A 22482-nucleotide genomic window follows, 5' to 3' on the forward strand; every position below is an offset into this window, starting at 1 on the left:
TTGAAACTTGTCAGTACGACGATGTATCACAATGGTGGTATTTTGCCACATCCTGAGTACAGCAACAATACGATGTATCACAAATCTTTACCATTTGATACTGTTTGTTGACTGCGGAGATGCAGATACACAAAACAGACTTGTTTATGCAGCAAGCTAATCTCGTTCAACCCTGGGGAAGTCAACTGTTAAACATTTCTTGACAAGAATTTTAGATGTGACCTCACGAGTATAAACATGACATTCTGATTAATATTACATTTGTGGAATATGAGTTATGAAGCAGAATCCAGCCGTTTTTATCCATCTCAGGGATCGGCCATTTTGCCACTTGCTGTCGACCGAAGATGACATCACAGTTGCGCAGGGCTTAGTCAACTATACCAATCACAGCTCACCTGCTATTGGAAGCTGAGCTATGATCGGTTGTTACCTGAGACCTGAGCAACTGTGATGTCATTTTCACTCGACAGCAATTGGCAAAATGGCCGCCTTCTGATATTGATAAAAACTGCTGGATTTTGCTGTTTAACTCATTCTATTAACACAACATTAACTAGAATAACGTATTTAGACTAGTGGGGCTGCGTACAACATATTAATGTCAAGAGTTTTTTTTATGGGAGGGGGTTACTTCCCCTTTAAAATCTTATGGTGAACATTTCCCTCGTGGGTCACCACATGTCAATAACATTAGTGATACTTTGATCCACTTCAAGTCTTGATACTGTACATACAATGATCACAATATATTGTAACTTTGTATCCGCCTGCCTACCAGCAATTCAAATTTGTCCTCTGTAGTGGACATTTTTAAACCTGAATATCTCCCACCCAGTGCATATGATTGAATTTGTGCTCTATAGAGGACATTCAGAGGTTTCCAATGATACCAAATGTGTAGGGGTGGGGCTTTGCTACCTTTGATTGCATCATAAAAGAAAATGGCTTCCCTCAGTGCAAGCACTTTTTCGGGAAGAGGAAAAGTAAGTGTATAACACTTTTTATTGAACAGATTTAGGCTTTAAATGTTGTTAGCATGTTTTCTATAAGACTCTTAAGAACACATTAAAGTATTGTTTGAAATATTTTAACTGTATTTGAGCCTAGCATTTAAGTTTTACAAAATGTCCTCTGTAGTGGACACATCATAGCTAAAAAATAAAAACTTTTTTTTTCCAAAATGTCCTCTGTAGTGGACACATCATAGCTAAAAAATAAAAACTTTTTTTTCCCAAAAATTTCTTTTGCAGTATTCCAGTTACTTCACAAAGATTGGGGAATCATGATTGGATGATATATATATTTTTTTTCCTTGTAGTCAGGAGGATATCATTAGCTTGTCCAACATACATATAATATAGTGTGTGTATATCACAAGATTGAGTCCCCCCCTTAGTATCATACCTCTTGATGATACAATTAGTGATATTTTTCGCCAATCCTCCTAGCAATACTGTACCATACCAATAAATCATAATACTGCACCGATACGTACGTACCTTGAAATTTAATGTTACAACATACTACGATGTGTATAATTAATTAAATTGCACACACGCATACACAAACACACATTCTCTCATTCTCTCTGTCTCTCTCACACAAAAAGAAAAGCGTGTGATTATGATCTTTTGTAGAAAGAAGCGATTGATTGAACATGTACTGCTGGTTGTTATTTGTCAAGATGCGCTTCAATGGATTTTCACGTGGGCGGTCCATTCAGACGGGCCAGGCGAGCACTGGGAGAAATACTTGAGAGAGAGAGAGAGAGAGAGAGAGAGAACTCTTTCTCTTGCCCTCTTTGTTGACATCGTACTTCACAGCCACTTTTGATACTCTTTATAAAACAAATGAATAAATAAAATAAATGCGGGGTGTTTCTTGCTTTTTATGGCTTAAGTCCACCTCTGAAAAAGACGGAAAAATTGCTCTGAGGGTGGAAGAAGGAGAATTGAGTCTCGGATCTTAGCTTATCAGGCATAGCGGAATACCCTGACAGTCCACACAGGTGGTTTTCCGCCTATGTTACGGCTCAGATATTACTTTACCTCCAAATGAGTAAAAGTACCAGATTGGTTTCCCATTTCATCTTTTATAACAGTGACACTGAAAAGGAAAATGACAGTTCTGACAGGCTGATTTAAGTCTTGCCCAGCGTGGATCTGATCCTACCGCCAAAGACGGAAAACTGAAGTGGGGACTTTGCAGCCAATTCCATCCAATGTTGGGTCTGTTAATATGGAATAACACAATACAGATGGGACAATTCCAACTTTCAGGGACAGTGGTCTAGAAATGGGTTAGAAATGTGACGCTACCTCTGTAGCCGTCAAATTCATGGGTGGACTTCAATCTTAAAAGTGAAATTGGCAGATATTGACTCACTTGGACAGGTTTGATTGCATTTGACCTAACGGGGCAGGAAATTTGTGCCTTAGGTGTTTGCAGTCCTCAAATTGCGGAACTAGAAACTACTGCTACAGATTCAAAATCAACGGATTGACTTTGTCAACCATTCCGTGCACTGTAAGTCTTGCAATGACAAAAAAGGCAGAAAAGTACAAACTTCTAAAGACAGTCATAAAGACGCTACTGCGACGTCTCTGACTCTACCTCTGAATCCGGCAATTTAATGTATCGACTCATCCTGTGTCGTTACCTTTTACGCACACAACATTAATGGATTTACAAGTTTGTCTGCTGTGTGAACGTTATGTGTCCCCAAAGTGATCCGCATGCGCAGAAGAAGATACAATGCTATGTTTGCGGACGTAAATACGTATGGTCCAGGGTTTCGGTCCGTCAGTCCGTCGGTCCGTCGGTCCATCAGTCAGTCCGTCCCTTCGTCGGTCCGTCAATCCGTCGGTTCGTCAGTCCGTCCATCCGTCCATCCGTGTCCATCCGTCCGTCCGTCTATCTAGTGTGAAAGGGGTCTGAGACTGTCACAAAACCCAGCAATGCAACGCTTCCTAGTTCAGGCCTCATCGTGTGAAGACGACAACGCCATCCCCAAGCTGTCGGCGCACATCAGCGTCTGCGGACCACCACGACGGCACCCGGGGGCCGCGGTGGTGGTGCGGACCCAGGTGGCGAGGCAGGTACACACGCACTCACACATACAAACGCTGAAAAACATGTGTGATGTTTTATTGCAACCAGTGCAATTCATCTGGCTATTACCCAAAACACAGTTTTTAACTTAAGTTCTGGCAACAAAACTGCCATCTCGCTATCATCTCTCCATTCACATACATGCATATTTTTATTATTGGTCCACAATGCAAAAAATTGCAACTATCACCATTCCATTCATGGTAAAGGTCACGACATAGAGCTCGATTCAGCCGAAAACCATCATGTCATGTCTCCATTCACACCCACACGAGTTTCCACCATGGCTCCAATGTGCCAAACCAAACTGTTGTGTCGCTATCATCTCTCCAGTCACGCAAAAGGACACTTGAAAGCAACGTGGGCGCACCCCAACTAACATCCAAACTACTTCATAGCTGACATGTGGCCATCATGGATGAAAATATTGACAGTATGACGTCACGTCATCGCGCTTCTTTCGCCGTCAAACTGAGTAGGTGTTCAATAAAACAAAAGAAGCAAAAGCAGCGGATGGTAATGTAACTTTATGGGTGACTGCGAGCGCGCGTGCTCACCTGGCGGCAAAGTGACGAGCAAAGTTAGGATCCACAAAGGCTGCTTCATGATGCTTTCAGCCGCGCGCGTGCACGTCGTCGCCCCCTGCCGCCGCCGCGCGCGCCTCCGTCAAGTCCCACCGGATTCCACTCATCAGAGAGGCCAAGCGAGACTTATTAACTTGTATTAATATTTAAAATTCAAAACAACAGAAGAGAAATCCTCCTCTTGATCATTCGCGTTCAGTTTGAAATGTTGCGTTCAAGCTCGTCTGTTCCTCGCAGCGCTCTGCTGGCGTTTGAGCGGCGCATGAGCTTGCTCTCGCTCTCCCTGTACCCCCCCAAGCAGGCTCCCTCCCACCTCGCGCCATCATCATCCCCCCCCACATCCTCATCATCATCCTCATCAAACCCCCCCTTCACACCCCCGGCTTTTGCAAAGCTCAGTTTTAGACAGCAAGAACGAGAAGGGCTCCCTCGGGTGGCCGTTAGCAAAACTGCACTTCGGAGACGGACAGCCATCCATTTTCCGAACACGTTCTCCACAGTTATTAATTAATTGATGGTGATTATAAATACATTCATAAATACATTCATAGAAAAGAAGTACAATTACAAAACGAAAAGCATGCAAAAATAATAAATGGGAAAAAAATAGACGTAAAAAAATCTCAAAGATTTAAAAATAGACACAAAAATGAAAATAAATACAACAGTAAATATAGAGACAAAACAACATGAAAAAACAAAAAGTAATTATAAATTAAAAAAAAAAAGTACAATACAGCAAAATAGAAATGAAAATGATTGAAAAATATATAAACAAAAAAAATAGGCAGACTAAAACAAAAATAAAAATAATACAAAGACAATTAAAATAATAAAAATATATAATAATGATACAAATATTGAGCGATTACAAATATGTTAAATGATATATAAAATGACGGATATGATATCACATATGTCATAATTTTTATTGTAACCGGATAATTGGTAAAACAGCCAACATACTGTTGATTCAGTCCAACTACAGTGTGTCCATAAGGTCCGGGCACATAGGGGATTTCGCTATTTTATTATTATTATTTTTTCCCTCCCCATAATGAAGAAGGCTCTGCCTAAAGAAGACAAATTCGATTTGGTACTCTTAAGCGGACGAGAAGAATGGTCTTATCACAAAATTGAAGAAGAATTTAACCTTCGACCCACTCCACTGAGTAAAGTTCACCTGAATTTTGCAAAGCAGATCGAATTATGCATTGAAAATGATGAAAGTCATGCTGAAAATATTATTTATCAACATTACAATTGAATAGATTGTTTTATGAAATATGTGGGTATTTTTATTTATTTTATTTTTTTACCATGTATCCAGAATTTATGGACACCTGTATTTTTTTTTTGAAGATACTAACATTAAATTATCTGCATATATGATTAAAATAAAATATATTTATTTAAATAAACTATATCATTCAAATATTATTACTATTATTAGGATTAGTCATTATTTATGAATTAGTAGTAGCTACCGCGACCCTTGTGAGGAATAAGCGGTCACGAAAATCGATGGATAGTAGTAGCTACAATACAACCACAATGTATGTACAGTGATAATTATTATGAAAAACAAAACAAAACTGCTTTTTAGCACCTGACCGTTGACAAACTAATATGTGTCACGTGTTCCAGCATGATTATAAATGTAACAAAAAGAGGAATGCAAACCTTTGTTAGATTTTTATGAATAAAATGATTGTCAACAGAGCACGTTGATATTTCCATTGGAATGTACTTCCCTCTGTTGGCCATTTTGTGAACTACACTATATACCATTGTGTGGCACGGTTCCAAGTTTGCTCGTTGCCCCTTGTGCCACTTTTTTTTTTAATTAAAAAATAAAAATAAAAAAATAAAAATAAAAGTCCCAAAGGCACACAGAAAATAAACGCCGGTCTTCATGTATTTTTGTGGCAAATGTAAAAGTTATGTGATTTTAAGTGACTTCTAGTGCATTATGTTTTAGTAAAATACCTACAAGATGGCACATTGAATGGATATTCCACGTTAAAGCTATTGTAGAGTCATTTTTGTAAAATAAGTACAAAAAAGGCACAGATATTAAGTGTGGGAGTAGAACTTAAAAAAATGTTTTTGTGGTGTTTTAGCACATTTATTTTTGTTTTAGTCAAGCACAAAAAGTCACTTTGTAAATTCTGTTGAGATATTTCAAAAAATAACCTTACAATTGTGTTGGTACCATTTTTGTGGCATATTTACAAGTTATTGCGCTTTAGTTTTCTCCTTTAAAAAGTAAAATACACACACACAAAAAAGCACGCAAATTGACATATTGACATTACAGAAGTGAAGAACCTTAAAACTGGTAGTGCCATTTGTTGGCATATTTATTTTGGGCTAAACAAGCACAAAAAAACATCAGACAAAGAAAACTGAAATTAACCCAATTGCATCTTTATTGAAGTCAACAACCAAAAACTGTAATTTTAACAAACAAACAAAAAAAGTAAAGAAAACAAAATTGTAATAAGTACAATTTGAACATAGGAGCCAACCACAGCATGCTGCTTGGTGACATCATCATCATTCGTCCAATCAACGTACATGTCGTGATATGAAATACTATTTACAAAAAAATAAAATAATCTACAGTACAACTTTTGGAGCATCTAAACATCTAAAAACTCAAACAAAACAACATAGATGGATGACATAATTTAACACAAACATCAACAAAAAGACTTATTTCGGAACCGCGTCTGCAGACAAGAGGACGGCGGACATTTTGTCCCGCACGCACTAAACTACACACCACCCCACTGGTTCTCATGCAAGCTACATGCTAGCACATTAGCTAAGACGAAAGACAGGACAACCGATTACAGGCAAATATAGGTCCGCTGGGTTTTTGTTGATTTTTTTTTAAATGTTTTTTATACAAAACACTTTTTTTTTTTTTTTTTTGGTAGCACGACGCAGGTAATTCTTCTTCTTGGCGTTTCAACTTGGGCATGGGACGACAGCGCCCCCCTCTGGTCTGCAGATGCCAGCAACGGTGGACAAAAAAAAAAAAAAAGGAAATCAAGTGAGTTCCGCTAAAATTGCTACAAATCGCCTGACTTTTGCCTTTTTGTTGTAGTTGTTAGTTTAGCATACATTAGTGCACTAGCTAGGCTACTTTGCCGTTGCTAGCTCCTTTCACGCACGAGTTTCCATGAGAAAAAAGCAGGCGAGACTGAAACAAAAATGAAAGATGGCAGGGGGGTTTATATAGAACCCAGTGAAGCCACAAAATTGTTTAAAAAAAAAATCGGCTTTGACATGCAGTTGGAAAATTAGCAGTCCCTGTTCATACCTTTCACACAGAAAACAGTGAAATGGTGAAAAAAAAAGATAGCTTCGATGGGAAATTAGAGGTCTGTTTTTGTGACACAAACCAGCATACGTGGGATATTTAAAAAAACAGCATCAACAGGCAGTTGGGAAATTTGCAGTGTTATGTTGGAAAATTTTATACAAACCACAGCAAACATCAGGATCTTTGCTGGGTTAGTTCAAACCAAATGTCCGCACTTTGACACAGAGACGCAGCATCCATTTTGTACATTTCAAGTGGGGAAATCAGCAATTGTTGTGTTGGTACTTTTCAAACAGAAAACAGCAAACAGGGATATTTGCTGGGCTTGTGTTAGTATGAAATTTCTTGTCAATTGCCTGCGCTTTGACACAGAGATACCATCCATTTTACCCACTTATATTTCCTTCCACACAGTCCCTATCTTAACGCTTGTGGTAACTTTCAAACAGGAGACGTCGAGCATGGAGAGCTTTGCTGGGTTTTGTGTGAAAATGTGAAATTCCAGGGAAACTGTGTGATTATACATGGAGACACGGCATTCATTTTAGCCAGGATTCACACAGACACTATGTGATACTTCCTACAGATAGAAAATTACTGGTATGTGTCGGTACCTTTCATACAGAAAACAGCAAATGCACAGTTTAAAAATAAAAAACAAAAAAACAGCCTGCTTTAACAGGCAGGGTCTTTCACACGGAACACAGGGAGGCAGCATTGCCATCAACATCCCTGCAGAATTTCATTTCACACAGTCATCTTCTCGCGCCTCTGATACCACCTTTGAAGCTGGGAATTAGCAGCCCATGTTGATACCTTTCACACGGCAAAAAGCAAACAAACAAACAAAAATAAGCCAGCTTTTATAGGCAGCATGAAAGGGATTCATGACAATGTAGGTAAGGGGCTGACTGGAAAACGAACAAGAATCCCTGAACATTTCACACACAAAAAAACTTAACTGTATTGGTCAAAAGTTTTGGGACACCTATGTGACATGAAGAAGATGTGGACAAAAGTATTGGAACACCCACTGGAAGAGAAAAGTGACGGTGACGGTGAAAATGTAGATTTTGGACAAAAGTATTGGGACACATGCAGGAAGTCAAAATATGGATCTTGGACAAAAGTATTGGGACACTAGCGTTTGCAGGGGTACCAGCTTCACTCTCCGGGAAGACTTTCTACAACGTGATGGAAATGTGTGCACATGTTCTTTCAACACCAAACTCCTCCATTCCAAGCACACCTGTACGAAAGCGTACAATCATGCACACTGGTGTCTATAAAGTGGTGGGGGAGGGGGGGGGGGGGCATCCTGCCAGGAAAGGGGCACATCAATCACGTATATGGAAGGTGAGGGTATGTGGGGGAAGGTGGATCAGGACGCAGCCGGGGCTGATTGATTAAAGAATGAAAAGAAATGGACGAGCGCAGCGGCCAGAAGACGAAGACGAGGACATTGAAGTTGTAGAATGACTTTGTGGCCGGCGGGCGCGAGCGCAGCGTTGGCATGCCGCCCGCAGCCTCTTAGCCAGATTAGCTTCCCTTTTCCGCACGTGGGCCCCAGCCAACGGTTACACATTTACAGGAATCCTTCGCTGGGATGGACCAATGAGCCCAAAACAGGGGTGCCCAAAAAGTCCAGTCCATCCGTGGACCGTCCTGAGATTTATGAATGTGGATTATTTCGAGTAGTGCAAGATGGCTGGTTAGTGGTTAACACGAATAACTAGCAAGAGGAGTGGTTGCAGTAATTAATAATGATATGTCCAAAAAATGTCATGGATTTTTTTTTTTTTTACTATTTAGATTATTTCTCGTGATTCTGTTTGTTTCTATTGTGCACGGTTGTGGTTATCATGAGTAATGTTTGTGTGACAAGTGTGTCATGGACTTGTTTCTTTACTCTGTGAATTAGTTTGAGTGTTTCTGGTTATCTCTACTGTGCAATGTGGCAGTTATCAGGAATAACTGGCAACAGAATCCATCACATTGATGTGTCTATTTTGTACACACACTATGTCAGGGCAACTTTATTTTTGACTGTATGATTACTTTGGGTGCTTCTGTTTATTTTTATTTTGCACATTGGCAGTTATCATTAATAATTGGTTAGAGCCATTTTCACATGAATTATATGATGACGTGCGTGACAAACTTGACATGGACTTTTTTTTTTTTTTCCATCTGTGGATTATTTCGAGTGGTTCTGGTTATTTCTATTATGGTAGGTGGAGGTTATCGGGAAGAGCTGGCAACCGAAACCATCACATTGATGTGTCTATATTGCACCCACATGTCAAAGCAACTTCTTCTTTTTTTTTTTTTTTTACTATGTGGATTATATCAGGCGTTTCTGTTTATTTTTATTTTGTATATTGGCAGTAATCATGAATAACTGATTAAAGCCACCTTTGCATTAATTACATAATGATGTGTGTGTGACGAACCTATTGTGGATTTTTTTCCTCTTTACTCTGTGGATTATTTTGAGTGCTTGTGGTTGTTTTTTTATTGTGCAAGGTGGCAATTATCAGGAATAAATGGCAAGAGAAGGATTCATAATAACCATATGATGTGTCTATAATGCACAAGCAATTTTTATTTTATTTTTTTAGTTTGTGGATTATTTCTACGGCTGGATTATTGGTCAAGTGTGCCATGGACTTGTTTATTTTCTCAATGGATTATTTCTGGTCACTATTTATATCTAATGTGCAAAGTGTCAGGCATCATGAATAACTGGTGAGAAAAGCATTTGCATATTCATATGACGTGTCTACATTTGACATGCATATTCCACCTGAATATTTTTTCTACTTTGTGGATTATTTCTAGTTGTTCTGTTTATTACATTTGTACAAAGTGTTGAAGGAAATATTGTATTACAGTGTATCATATGTACTTGTGTGTGACCAAGGATGTCAGCTATGTTTTTTGACTCTGAGGATGATTTTGTAATCTTTCTGTTTATTTCTATTGTGCATCCTTGTGCACGTGAAAAGCTAATAACCAAAGTTTGGACACACTTTGTTTTATTGCAAGTGGATTAATGGGTGAATTTCAGCTACAGTTTGGTTTATTTGGGTAAAGTGAAGACTGTAAACACTTGACCAAAAAATAAAAATAAAAACAAAAAAAAATACGCAACTCTCACACATCCCAAAAAAATAATTAATTAAAAGTATGAGGGCCTCACTAAAAAATAAAAATAAAAAGGATATAAGGATAATAAAGTTGTGTTTTATTTAAGTTTATTGCCTAAATTGCATTTTTTCCAAGAAAAACAAAACAAAACACTTTTGTTTCCTGAAAATAAAAAAAAATAAAAAAAATTAAGAATTTTTTTTTAACGAATAGTACATTTTATCTCACAACATATTTATCTTTCTTGTGTATTATTTGTTTTCGAAATTCATTTTATCTTGTATTCTATAATTTTTCTGAAAAAAAAGCCACTTTTTGAGAGAAATGTGTTTAAATTATGTATTACTTTTTCTTTGCTAAATTGTTACTTGTACCTAAAAATATCTAACTTTATTGTCATAGGATAATTATTATTTTTTTTCCTTTCAGTGAGGCCCTAACACCCCATAAAACAAAAACAAAACAAAAACAATGCAACAAGAAGAAAACCAATACAAATATTTGCAGTTGAAGTTAGTTTACAATGCAACGCCATTGTTGGTACTTATTAATATTATTACATTTATGTTGTATTTTTTCCTTTTTCAGATACTCTGCACGCATGTAATAAAAACAGGCAATAAGAGTATTTGAGGAAGTGAGATACATGAGCGAGGAGTGTTGTTTTTTTTCCTTCTTTTTTTCCCCCCTTTTTCTATTTACAGGCGCACACACCCGACACCGGTTCCGTCCAGTAAAAAGAACGCTTATATATATATATATATATATATATATATATATATATATATATATATATATATATATTTATATATATATATATTTATACGTATACATGTGTGTAGTGTAGGTGGAGGGTCCTCGGCTGGGATGGGGTCACGTTGGCTCGTACCATTTTTTTGAGGTGAGGTGTGGTGAGGATGTTGTTGGGGTGTGTGCGGGGTTAATGTGGCAAAGGACTTGGGAAGGAATGTGAGTTACAATTTCGGAGCTGGTTAGAAAAGGGGACGCCCGGATCGAAACGTAACAATACCGTGTTAGTAAGTCATCGTGTGTGTGCGTGCCAGTGCAATTCTCACGTCCCTGTAGCGATGCAAAGTCCTCAACCCCAACTTCGCCCTTTTCTCAACCAAGTGTGGTGAAAACAAAACGGAAGATTGTTCTTTCCTCCTTCTTTCACTCCTCCTTCCTTCTCCTCTTCCTCCTTAGATAAAGTACTCTTTCTTGTCCTCGGCTCCGGAGTTTCCGCCCTCGGCGTTGATGATGGCCGTGTCGGCGTCGGGGGCGTCGTCCGAGCCTTTGGCCTCGTGGGTCAAATACGTTCCTATGGAAAGGGTTGTAGACAAAAATTAAGGCTCCTCAATTCATCACATTTTAATGTCATGCAGGAGTCCGCCAACCACCAGGGGGACAAAACATGGTTAAGGCTTCGTTAAGCTGCCTAACATATCAAGCAAGCCCATCGAGAGCAAGAAAATGGAGATGAGAAGCTTCATAATGAGGTGCTCGTGCCTCCAAAGGGATCAACATTCATACTCGGGACTCGTTTTGGATTCAGGGCAGGCAAGATAATAGTTATTAATTTAGCCCTTGGTCATTTTGAAATTTGAATGTTTTCCAAAATGAGAATCTATTCATTCTAAAGAGTCATTTTTGCACTGGAAACTGTTTGCTAAAAAGTAGTGCAGTAAAAGTCAAAATGCAGACATGTTCCCTAACATGATGAATAATTGCAATTAACGATAGTGAATATTGATGAAAATAACCGTGCTGATCATTTTGGCCATAATTGTGTCGCCCTAACCAAAATATAACAGCATGTAATTGTGGCAAAGTGACAAAGAATAACAGTCATTATATTCATCAGAGATGGCAATTATTAAATGTATTAATACAACGGACTAATTTTTCAAATTGAACCGTTTTTCTCTGACCAACCAATCAGAGGATGGGAAATGCTGACGTTAGTGTGAGCCACTAGTTCATTGGTGTCCAAACTACGGCCCGGGGGCCATTTGCGGCCCGCCGTCCATTTTTTTTAGTGGCCCGCAACATATGCTAAAAATGGCATTTGACTCAGTTCAAATAAAATAAAAACAAAAATGTTTGGAGTTGGTCAAAGTAAGAAGGGAAGGTGTCGAAAAACACAGGTGCGATTAAAGGTTATTTTATTTTAGGTTATTTTTTACTAAAACTAACAAAAAAACTAGATTTCAAAAAACTATTTTGTTAACAAAATAAAATAAAAACGAAGATGCTTTTTAAAAAAAGAAAACTAACTGAAACTACATTTTGTGTTTACAAAACTAACTAAAATAAAACTAACTATAATAATAGCAAAAATGTCCTTTGTTTTAGTCTTTGGTAATTAATTTAATGCATGAGCATTAAATGTGATTTTTAGTAGATTTATTTTGATATAAACCGGAATAATGACGTCACACCCTTGGTGTTTTTTAAATATTGCGCACAAGTAATACACATAAAAAAACTAAAACTAATACTGAAACTAACTAAACTAAAACTAAGCATTTATTAAAGAACTAAAACTAAAAAAAAAAACAAAAAAAACAAACAAACAAACAAACAAAAAAAAAAACTAACAACCACCCGGAAAAAAAAAATCAAAACTAACTAAAAAAACAAACAAAAAAAACAAAAAAAACAAACAAACAAACAAACTCAAAACTAAAATGAAAAATTCCATAACTATAATAACCCAACTGCCACATTACAAATAAATTGGTTTATATACGGTAGCATTTTTCTAAATATGCTAATGCACAAATAAATTATTTGTACAATTTTTAGGACTAAACACAATTTCTCTTCATAACATTATGTGGCCCTTGCATCCTTCTGATTTTCTGTATGTGGCCCTCAAATGAAAAAGTTTGGACACCCCTGCACTAGTTGGACCTTGGAGGTACAATTTGAAATCCAATTGGTTTAAGAAACAGTCTCATTATTAATACCACTTGGTTTTTGAACATGGCATTACATCATCATTAGTGATCATGATAAATCAACCATTGCAGAAATGTGCTCGACTACAACCAATCAGAGTCAATCATTTATTGCTCCACTTTGGTTTATGTGACAGAAAACATTCAGTTGTCTCAGTTTGATTTGTTTTTTACAAAAGTAAAATGGTTGTTTATAACATTTATAACGACACATCGCTGTTCCAAAATGTTGTATGGCTCTTCTTTGCTTTTACCATACGAGCCTCTCCTTTTGGAGCATCTGGTAATGCAGCCAACACTGCCCTCTGCTGGTCACAGGTAGACTTTTTAACTACATTATACCAAAATAGTTAGTACATTTGTCTACATTTGTTGTAATACTGAGTAAAAAATCATTTGAATATTTCTCCATGTTCATTTTATTATTATTTTTGTAATTTGCAGTTCAATACTTTCATATTAATAAAATGTGGAAGTAATCCATAATTTCTTTAGTTATAAGTACAGATGCTTTAAAACTGACACTTAAAATTAGTAGAAACAAAATTAGAACAATCCAAGTTGGACAATATTGAAAAAACATATTGTGAATACAGTACCTATATTTTTATGCATTTTTGCCAAGCTATAATTGACCCCCACTGGCAATTATTTGCAGATTTTTGCTATTTAGGGTTAAGCTTTGTTTCTGTCTCCCGCATTATTATTTATTTAGTGTCGAACCTAACAAACGTTTGTATATGTGTGACTGCACCAGACCTTTGTGTCTGATGAGGTATCTCCCAAAGACGATGAGGAGGCACAGCAGGATGAAGACGATGACGGCCACCACGCCGCCGATCACCGCGTGGTCCACCCCCGATGACGTCGACATCGCCGTGGGGTCTGACGAGGCCACGAAATCCAGGAGAGGAGGGAGGAGGGGGAAAGGGGCGAGGAGAAGTGGGGAGAGGTTGCGAGGAGGTGAGGAAAGAGAGGAGGAAAGGAGGTGAAGATGGAGAAGTAGGAAGCGAGGAAGGAAATGAGAATGTGAGGAAAACACAAGAACACAATTAGAAGAGAGAAACACATTGAATGGAATACAATCTATCAGTGATGTCATTATTCGGGGACGTGAAACTGTTACAGTAGTGGCCATTTTGGAGTTAAAAAAAAAAAGTTGAATAACGGTTTAAATTGTTACAGCTGGATGTGAATGATGCAAGATAAGGTGGATGATGGTTTGCACAGACACACATGAATTAAAATGATCAGTCATTGTGTTAATTGAAATTGCATGTATCAAAAAGTACTAGTGGTATCAGTACTTGGTATTGGTGAATACTCAAGGCTGAATAATAAGTGGTACCAGAATCCCAAGTAAAAATAAATTTGTATTGTTTTAATAATAAATGTCGACACATTTTGCGCTGAATGGTTTTGACAACATCAAAGTGGAGTTAAAAGCATTTATACTTGGTACTTTCCACCACTCATCTGGACACACACACATGCACAAAGCGCACACCCGGGCACGGAGGTGATGAGGGTGCGCTGACGAGGCGAGACTACCAATGAGGCCATTAATCCCACTTGTCAGTGTCAGCGTGCGCACACACGCGCACGCGCGCACACACAGTGGACACAGTGTAATTGACCAGTACTACTCAAAGGGTCATGTGTTGGTAGAACGTGTGTCGCATACACGCGCGATGCCATGAAACATTCATTACTCACCCTGTGTGAGCGTATGTGAGTGTGTACTGACAGAAACACACAAGCACATAGACATACATAGACAAACATAAAACACTCAGAGAAATAGAAGTAATGGGGAAAACTAAACGCACAACCACATGAAAACGCACATCAACTCACAGGCCACAACAGAACACAATCAAAAGAGGTCAATACAAGAGTCGTATTAACAACAAGACCTCTGCCAAGGCCAAATGATCTTGTCCATCTGACTGGTTGGTGAGTGCAAGATGTTGTGGTTCCACCGTCATCCTGAAGGTGGCAGTAGTGCACAAAAAAATGGGCAACTAGCTACCTACCAGCGAACTATCTACCAGCCTAACTATGCACATAATCTACAGTACCTGAGTTACCTAACCAACCAACTAACCTTCATAACAGCTACTTACCAATCTAACTACTATATAACTACATACCTTCCAACACGTCTGACCTAACTACCCACAGCTTACCCATCTAGGGTAGGCTACCCACCAACCCAACTATTTAGTACATATCAAACTACCTACTGACTTGACTCATCAATAATCTACAACAAACCCACCGACTCACCAACTTATCAAACTAAGCAATTGACAAACTACCTACTGTACTTACCCAATTAACTACCGACCTAAGCACGTCACCTCACTCCTACTACTAAACCTAAACTGCCATATTGAATACTGACCTATGACCAACTCAGCGACCAACTACTGGACCTAACGTACCAACTGAACAATTACCTTTGTACCTATCTACCAAATAAACTACCTACCTTACTAACAACAAGATCTATGACCAACTGACCAACAACCTATGTACCTAACCAACTACCTGCATACTTACCTGCCTACCTACCAACAACCTATCCATATACTGTACTCACCAACCTCTTCAGTTTAATACATAACTAGCTACCTATTTGAGTGCTCAATAATCTATGACCAACCCACGACTCACCAACCTATCGAACTAAGCAATTGAAAGACTTACCTAATGTATTTATCCAATTAACTACCAACCTACTCAACTTCACCTCACCATTACTACTCAACCTGACCTATCTTATTGGCGACTGATTTATGACCAACCTAGCGACTAACCTCATGATCTAACAAACTGGTCAATAACCTTTATGCCTACCTACCAGCCTAACTACGCAACCTTCCTAACAACTGACACCTATGACCCACTGACCAACCAACCAACCAACCAACCACCTACATACTTACCTGCCTGACCTAACTACCCACCATCCTACCTTCCTACTGACAACCTATACTCAGCTATCTACCAACCAACCGACCGACCGACCGACCAACCACATATATACCTATCTAAATTGCAATGTACATACCTGCCTATCTTACTACCTTTTACTCAAGTACCTACCTACCCACCTATAAACCTACATACTTAAATACATACTTAACTACCACCCTTCCTTAAAACCTACAACCTGCTTACCAACTAGAGATGTCAAATCCAGTTCCAAAAAGTAAAAACCCTGCCACAGTTTGGCTTTACCCACAGGAGTAATGTTCCCGGGAAGCTCGTTACCTGCCGGTTGGGTTAAGTAGAAAACCAAACTGTGGCAGGGTTTTTACTTTCTGGAACTGGATTTGACACCTCTGTTACCAAGCAATCAACCGACCCATTGACCAGTATTTCTTGTTTACAACTCTAGTACCTCATTGGATTTGAGGCTCATGTTGCGCCGTGCACAAGCACCCAGGTGACAATCAAGTGACAAACAGGTGTGGGTTGTACCTGCGATGTTTTCAGCAGCATCTTGGTGAGTGGATGAGGAAACGATGGGATGATTGTTTGGTGTGTAGTCATGCATGTGTGTGTCGTGGTTTTGTTTTTCAGGGATTATCATCAGGTGGGTGTGGTGGTAAGGAGGGACAAAGAAAGAAAGAAAAACAGCAGTGAAATCCCGACATGCATACAAAGTCCTTGTCTCCATGGCGACAAGTTGAGCAACAGTGTATTTATTTGCCATGGTGGGCAGGGGCCTCGCACTTGATGATGTCATTTTCATTTTATTTTTTTACCTGTGGGGGTGACATGTCCGTTCAGCCCGTCGGAAACTGAGGGAGTCAGGGAGGAAGGGGAGAAAGTTGGAGGTGTTGCGGAGGAGTCGGGGTTGACGGTCAAGTCTGGGAAAAGGTCGTTGGAAAGCGCAGTAGAGGTGGCGATAGTGACCGTTGCAGTGGGCGGAGTGTCGGTTGGGGACCCGGTGGAGGAAAGTTCAGGAGGGGAGGACGTGGGATCGGTCACCACGGAGGAAAACGTGGGGGTGGAAGTAAGAGGAGAGCTTGTGGAGTCCGTGGGGTCAGTGGGGTCTTTTACGGGAAGGGGCGGGGAAAATGCGCAATAAAGAAAAGGTATCGGACCGTACAATAGAGGAGTGAAAGGGGAGCGAAGCGCGAGGCACAAGCGTTTGGAAGTAAAGCGAAGGCAACGCGGTTGGATAAGAGGAAACAAATGAAAGAAAATTAGATGAGAAAAGATTCTTCATGAAAACATTCCTGCTGTTCATTACTTACCAACTTATCTAAAAAACAATCTACATACAAGGGATGTGACGGCACAAAATCAAAAACGTTTTAGTCTACTCTGCAAAATGCTTTTCTTTTTTTTTTGATAAGCTTTTTATTTCTTGCCACCCAACCTCACCCCCCACCCAAGGCTAAGCTAAAGACACCCAAGCTACCCTGGGCAGAATTTTGGTCTTAGTCTATCGATAACTAGCAGGCTTAGCAAATTTTCTGGGGCGAACTTGCTGCCTACGTTCCCTTCAAAATTAGAGATTATCCCAAATACTAAAAACATTCTCCAAAAATCCCTGCTAGTTGTTACTTACCTACCTACCGTACCTAAAAAGTGCCTACACACAGTAGCTGCCTAGCAAGAAAAAAAAAAAAAAACGACCTAAATACCCTTCAAAAGCTCAAATAGATTCCCCAACGCTCCCTGAAAGCTTCCCTAAACCTTACCTTGCACCAACAGCGTGTACTCGCCGACGCTGCTCCCGATGCCGTTGTCGGCGAAGCACAAGTACACGCCGTTGTCCGACTTGTTGAGCGTCTCAAAGCGCAGGAAGGTGCCCTCGGTTTTGGCCAGCGGGGGGAGATCTCCGTCCTTCTTCTCCCAAATGTAGGACGACGGCCTAGAAATCACAAATGGGGGGGGGGGGGGGGGGGGGAGTTAAAAAAGAGAGTAGAAATGAAATCAAAAGCAAGCAGGCGACAAGACGATGAGTGGACAGGACAGCCGTTAAACGAGAGGATGAAAGGCAGGATGAAGAAGTGATAGGATGAAGGATGGATGAGGGAGAGGAGGGCGGATTAAGGGAGGACAAGAGAACAAAGATCGGCGTTTCCAATGCTAGCGAAAAATCCATCGGGTGATGAGAGCGATAGCGGCGGTGTTCCTTGATAAAAGAATCAATTATGCAAATGAGACGCTCCTTACGGCGCTCGGTGGTAATTACAGTGACGGCCAGCCGGGACGCCTGGGAGAACGAAAAGAGCGCCCCCCTCCCACACACACAAAAAAAAGTCGCAATTAGACCTGAAGGCTGAAATCTCAGGAAGAAGGCAACTCCAACACCCAGAAACAATTCAAGTTTTATTAGACATCACCTTCAACAGTTTTGAAGGTGATGTAAAAGTGGTAACAAGTGGCTCTTTCTTAACCGCTGAGTCATAGGTCAAGACATACACCTGACTCAAATGATTTGTGACAATAGCAGGTGATCACGCTACATTGATTAGCCGATTTCTGTACTGCAGAGAATTTGGTGCGCTCAGTAATCGACTTGTGGCTGTTATGATGGTACGCTGTATGATTTATTTGTTATTGTAATACCTTCATACTATGTCGAGAGAAAATAGAAAGTGGTTGGACAAATTTCCACAATATGAAATCACATGTGGGCGGCACGGTAGTCGAGTGGTTAGCACGTCCGCTTCCCAGTTCTGAGGTCTCCGGTTCGAATCCAGGCTCGGACCTACCTGGGTGGAGTTTGCATGTTCTCCCCGTGCCCGCGTGGGTCTTCTCCGGGTACTCTGGTCTTCTCCCACATTCCAAAGACATGCATGGCAGGTTAATTGGGCGCTCCGAATTGTCCCTAGGTGTGCGTGTGAGTGTGGATGGTTGTTCGTCTCTGTGTGCCCTGCGATTGGTTGGCAACCAGTCCAGGGTGTCCCCCGCCTACTGCCCAGAGCCAGCTGAGATAGGTGCCAGCAGCCCCCGCGACCCTTGTGAGGAATAAGTGGTCAAGAAAATGGATGGATGGATGGAAATCACATGTATAACAGAATGTATGGTGTTCCACATTGTTCAATTCTGGGGCCTCTGCTGTTTTCATTATCTGGTTCCCCTGGGTTTCTTCTTAAAGGGACAGCAACATGAAAAATAACTTTTTATACTGGTTAGTGTACTTGCTCTGTAAGCAGCAAGTCCCTGGTTTGAAACCAGCTCAGGTTTGCTTGTTTGTTTGTTTTTTCCTCCTTCTTGACCTTTGTCTTCTTCCCTCTCCTCCCCTCCTTCTCCACGATTTCTTGCGGCAAGGAGTCATTTTGTTTCAAATGTTTATTGAAGAATTGATGGCTTGCATTCAGAGGAGTGCTCAAACACAGATCTCCAACACCAGACTGCAGTCGTCCTGCTGGGGTGCAGCAATCACACGGGGAGACATGGGGTTTTACAGAACTGGGGGTTTTACTTCCACGTTACAAAAACAACCATCAAAACACCTAATATTTCATTAAAAAATGTCATCGCCATGGTGTCAAAGGTAAGATTTAATATCATTATATGCCGATAGTACTACTTTTGGAAGGGCTTAAAATACCGTGGTGTAATCCATTTAAGAAAACAGTGATGGTAGTTTAAAAGTGCAAGCAATATTTTGGTCTCTTAGTCACTACAACTAATGAGTCGCAGCAGTCATGGCAACGTCCACCAGTGAGATTAGATTCTTAAATAACTACAGCGTAATCTAATTTTCTACCAACTTACCTAACTAAATACCAATCTACCTATTACCGATACTGTACATAACTAGCTACTTATGTACCTCTTTTCCTCCCTCCCTACCAATGTACCTACTTTAATAACTGCCTACCCACATATTTAATTCCCTTTCCTTTCCACCTAGCCTATCAACCTAACCTATCTATTAATCTACCTAACCTCCCTACCAACCTACACAACTACCTTTCCAATAACCTTTTTTCTCATCCTACCTAAACTGGCTTAAAGACTGACACGTCTTTCACCTGTTGTGTGTAGATCTTGTACAGTAAAGTCGCAGGTACTGTCATCTGTAATCTACACATCTGATCTCAACTTCACTTTAGCCAGCCACTTTTGACTGATTTAACGTGAACAAAAAGTGCACTGAAATACAAAGGAAAAAAAAGTGCAGCATTTGCTCTCATTGTAGGATATTTTTTCTTTCCCTTGCAGTGCAACAATCACCTTAAAAAAAAATGCAACAATCAGCCTTTTTAAGATCTTGACCTGGCATGCCGTTTTTTTGTGTTTTTTTTTCTTCCTCCGGCTGCATCGGCAACATCCGAGCGATTAGCAGGCCGCTGCCGGGACCATAAAACGCACATTGACTTTTGAGCGTAATGTTTCATAACAGCCACTTACAGACGCTAAATGCCGACTTAATTGTTTGCTTAATTGCAGACGATCTGTCACTGCAAGGGGGATGACGGTGGACGGGGGACGGTGGGGGTTGAGGGGTTCGCACAACAACAGCCCATCGCCTTTTACGGCCAGCAGGAGACCCTCTTCCCTCTTTCTTCTCTGGGATTATTAACGTTTATGTGACTGTTAATTATTTTTTTTATGATGGCTTCTGGTTATTATCCTCAGTTTTGTTTTTACCTCTGCCAATGATGTTTGCCTACCGAACTACAGCTGCATAACTTGAACCAAAGATAGAAATAGCTGGATAGTTTCATAGATAGACTTAATCTACCTACCTACAGATCTACTTACAACTACCTACCAACCCACCTACTTTTCCTACCGACCTACTGTACTTGCCTGCCTGCCAACCTATCTAGCTACAGTACCTACTGACCAATTTATGTGCTTGCCTACCCTACCCTACCCTACCCTACCCTACCCTACCCTACCCTACCCTACCCTACCCTACCTACTTACCTACCTACCTACCTACCTACATACTGGCCAACCAACTATTTTATCTACTTACATACTTACCTACCAACCCACCTACCTGCCTATCTACTTACTGGCCAACCAACGTTTGCTTACCTACTGTACTTGTCTACCTACCTAACGACCTACCTACAATACCTACTAATCTACCGAGTGGCCAACCAACTACTTTATTTTACCTACCTACCTACCTACCTACGTACCTACCTACCTACCTACCGGCTTTTCTACCTACAGCACTTACTGACCAATTTACCTTCCTTACCTACCTACCTACCTACCTACCTACCTACCTACCTACCTAGTACCTACCTGCCTACCAGCCAACCTACCTACATACCTACTTGCCTAGTACCTACCTAACATACCTACCCAGGACCTAACCTACTTATCTAGATTATCTGCTGACCAATTTACCTAACTAGCTAGCTAGATACCCACCTACCGACTTAGACAACAATCTACCTACCTACAAACTGACCTGATCGACCTTCATTCCTACCAATCTACATATTACCCCAATACACTACACCTACCTATTTTACTACCCTACCTGCCTACTAGGGGTGTGAATTGCCTAGTCCCTGACGATTCGATTCGCATCACGATTCACAGGTCACGATTCGATACCGATTAATCCCGATACGAATTTATAAGTCGATTGTTGCGATTTTTTTTCATTCAAATTTAGAAAATACTAATCAGTAAGCTTGTAGAGTGTAAGATTTATATGAAAATGTATTATTTATTTATCTGAAATTTCAGTCTTATAGAGGTTGTAATCTGTTTCATGTTTGAACAGCATTAAAATAAAATATTAAGGCTTAATGTTCCATTCATATAACATTCTTCCATGCTCAAGGTGTGAATCCTAAAAAAATAAAAAATAAATAAATAAATAAATAAATAAATCGATTCTGCCGATTATTGAATCGATTCGAGAATCGCGCGATGTAGTATCGCGATATATCGCCGAATCGATTTTTTTTAACACCCCTACTGCCTACCCTGCTAAATAACTATCTACCAGCACTGGAAACTAGTTTCCTATTGACATAACCTAGCTACAGTATATCTACCGACCAATCTACCAACCAATCCTACCGGACCTACCTTCTAACCGACTCGCCAACCAACCGACTGTCCTTCCAGCCAAGCTAGCCTACCTAAACAACCCCTTCCTTAACTACCTACCTCCCTACCTACCCAACATATCAACCAACCTGCCTACCTAAAATCAAACCTTAACCTAGAATAGAGAATGTAAAGAAAACCGTTTGTTCGAATCCCACTTCTGACACCTAGTACCTGAAGCAATTTTACTTATTTCAGCACCCCAAGCAAACCCCCGCCAGCACCTCCCATACCACCTACCCCCCATTTACCAACTGATCCATCTGTCAATCAA

General features: G+C 40.0%; 2 protein-coding genes across 3 annotated transcripts in view; both read right to left on the reverse strand.

Annotated features, from left to right (window-relative positions):
- The window catches only part of kirrel1b (kirre like nephrin family adhesion molecule 1b), a 92293-nt gene extending 88317 nt beyond the window's left edge, over positions 1-3976 (reverse strand). Inside the window, exon 1 of the mRNA XM_077525533.1 lies at positions 3672-3976. Coding sequence (XP_077381659.1) covers positions 3672-3720 — 49 coding nt within the window. The 5' untranslated portion in view covers positions 3721-3976. The remainder of the gene's footprint in view (positions 1-3671) is intronic.
- Positions 3977-6107: 2131 nt separating this feature from the next.
- The window catches only part of cadm3 (cell adhesion molecule 3), a 145938-nt gene continuing 129563 nt past the window's right edge, over positions 6108-22482 (reverse strand). The window contains exons 8-12 of one of the 2 annotated variants that reach the window (XM_077525593.1): positions 17867-18039; positions 16922-17212; positions 16635-16655; positions 13905-14030; positions 6108-11503 (exon numbers count right to left, since the gene is read on the reverse strand). In XM_077525593.1, the coding sequence (XP_077381719.1) occupies positions 11385-11503; positions 13905-14030; positions 16635-16655; positions 16922-17212; positions 17867-18039 (730 nt within the window). In that variant the 3' untranslated portion in view covers positions 6108-11384. The remainder of the gene's footprint in view (positions 11504-13904; positions 14031-16634; positions 16656-16921; positions 17213-17866; positions 18040-22482) is intronic. The other variant, XM_077525601.1, reaches the window with a different exon arrangement.

The sequence above is a fragment of the Festucalex cinctus genome, chromosome 1 (assembly GCF_051991245.1).
Source record: "Festucalex cinctus isolate MCC-2025b chromosome 1, RoL_Fcin_1.0, whole genome shotgun sequence".
Lineage (NCBI taxonomy): Eukaryota > Metazoa > Chordata > Actinopteri > Syngnathiformes > Syngnathidae > Festucalex > Festucalex cinctus.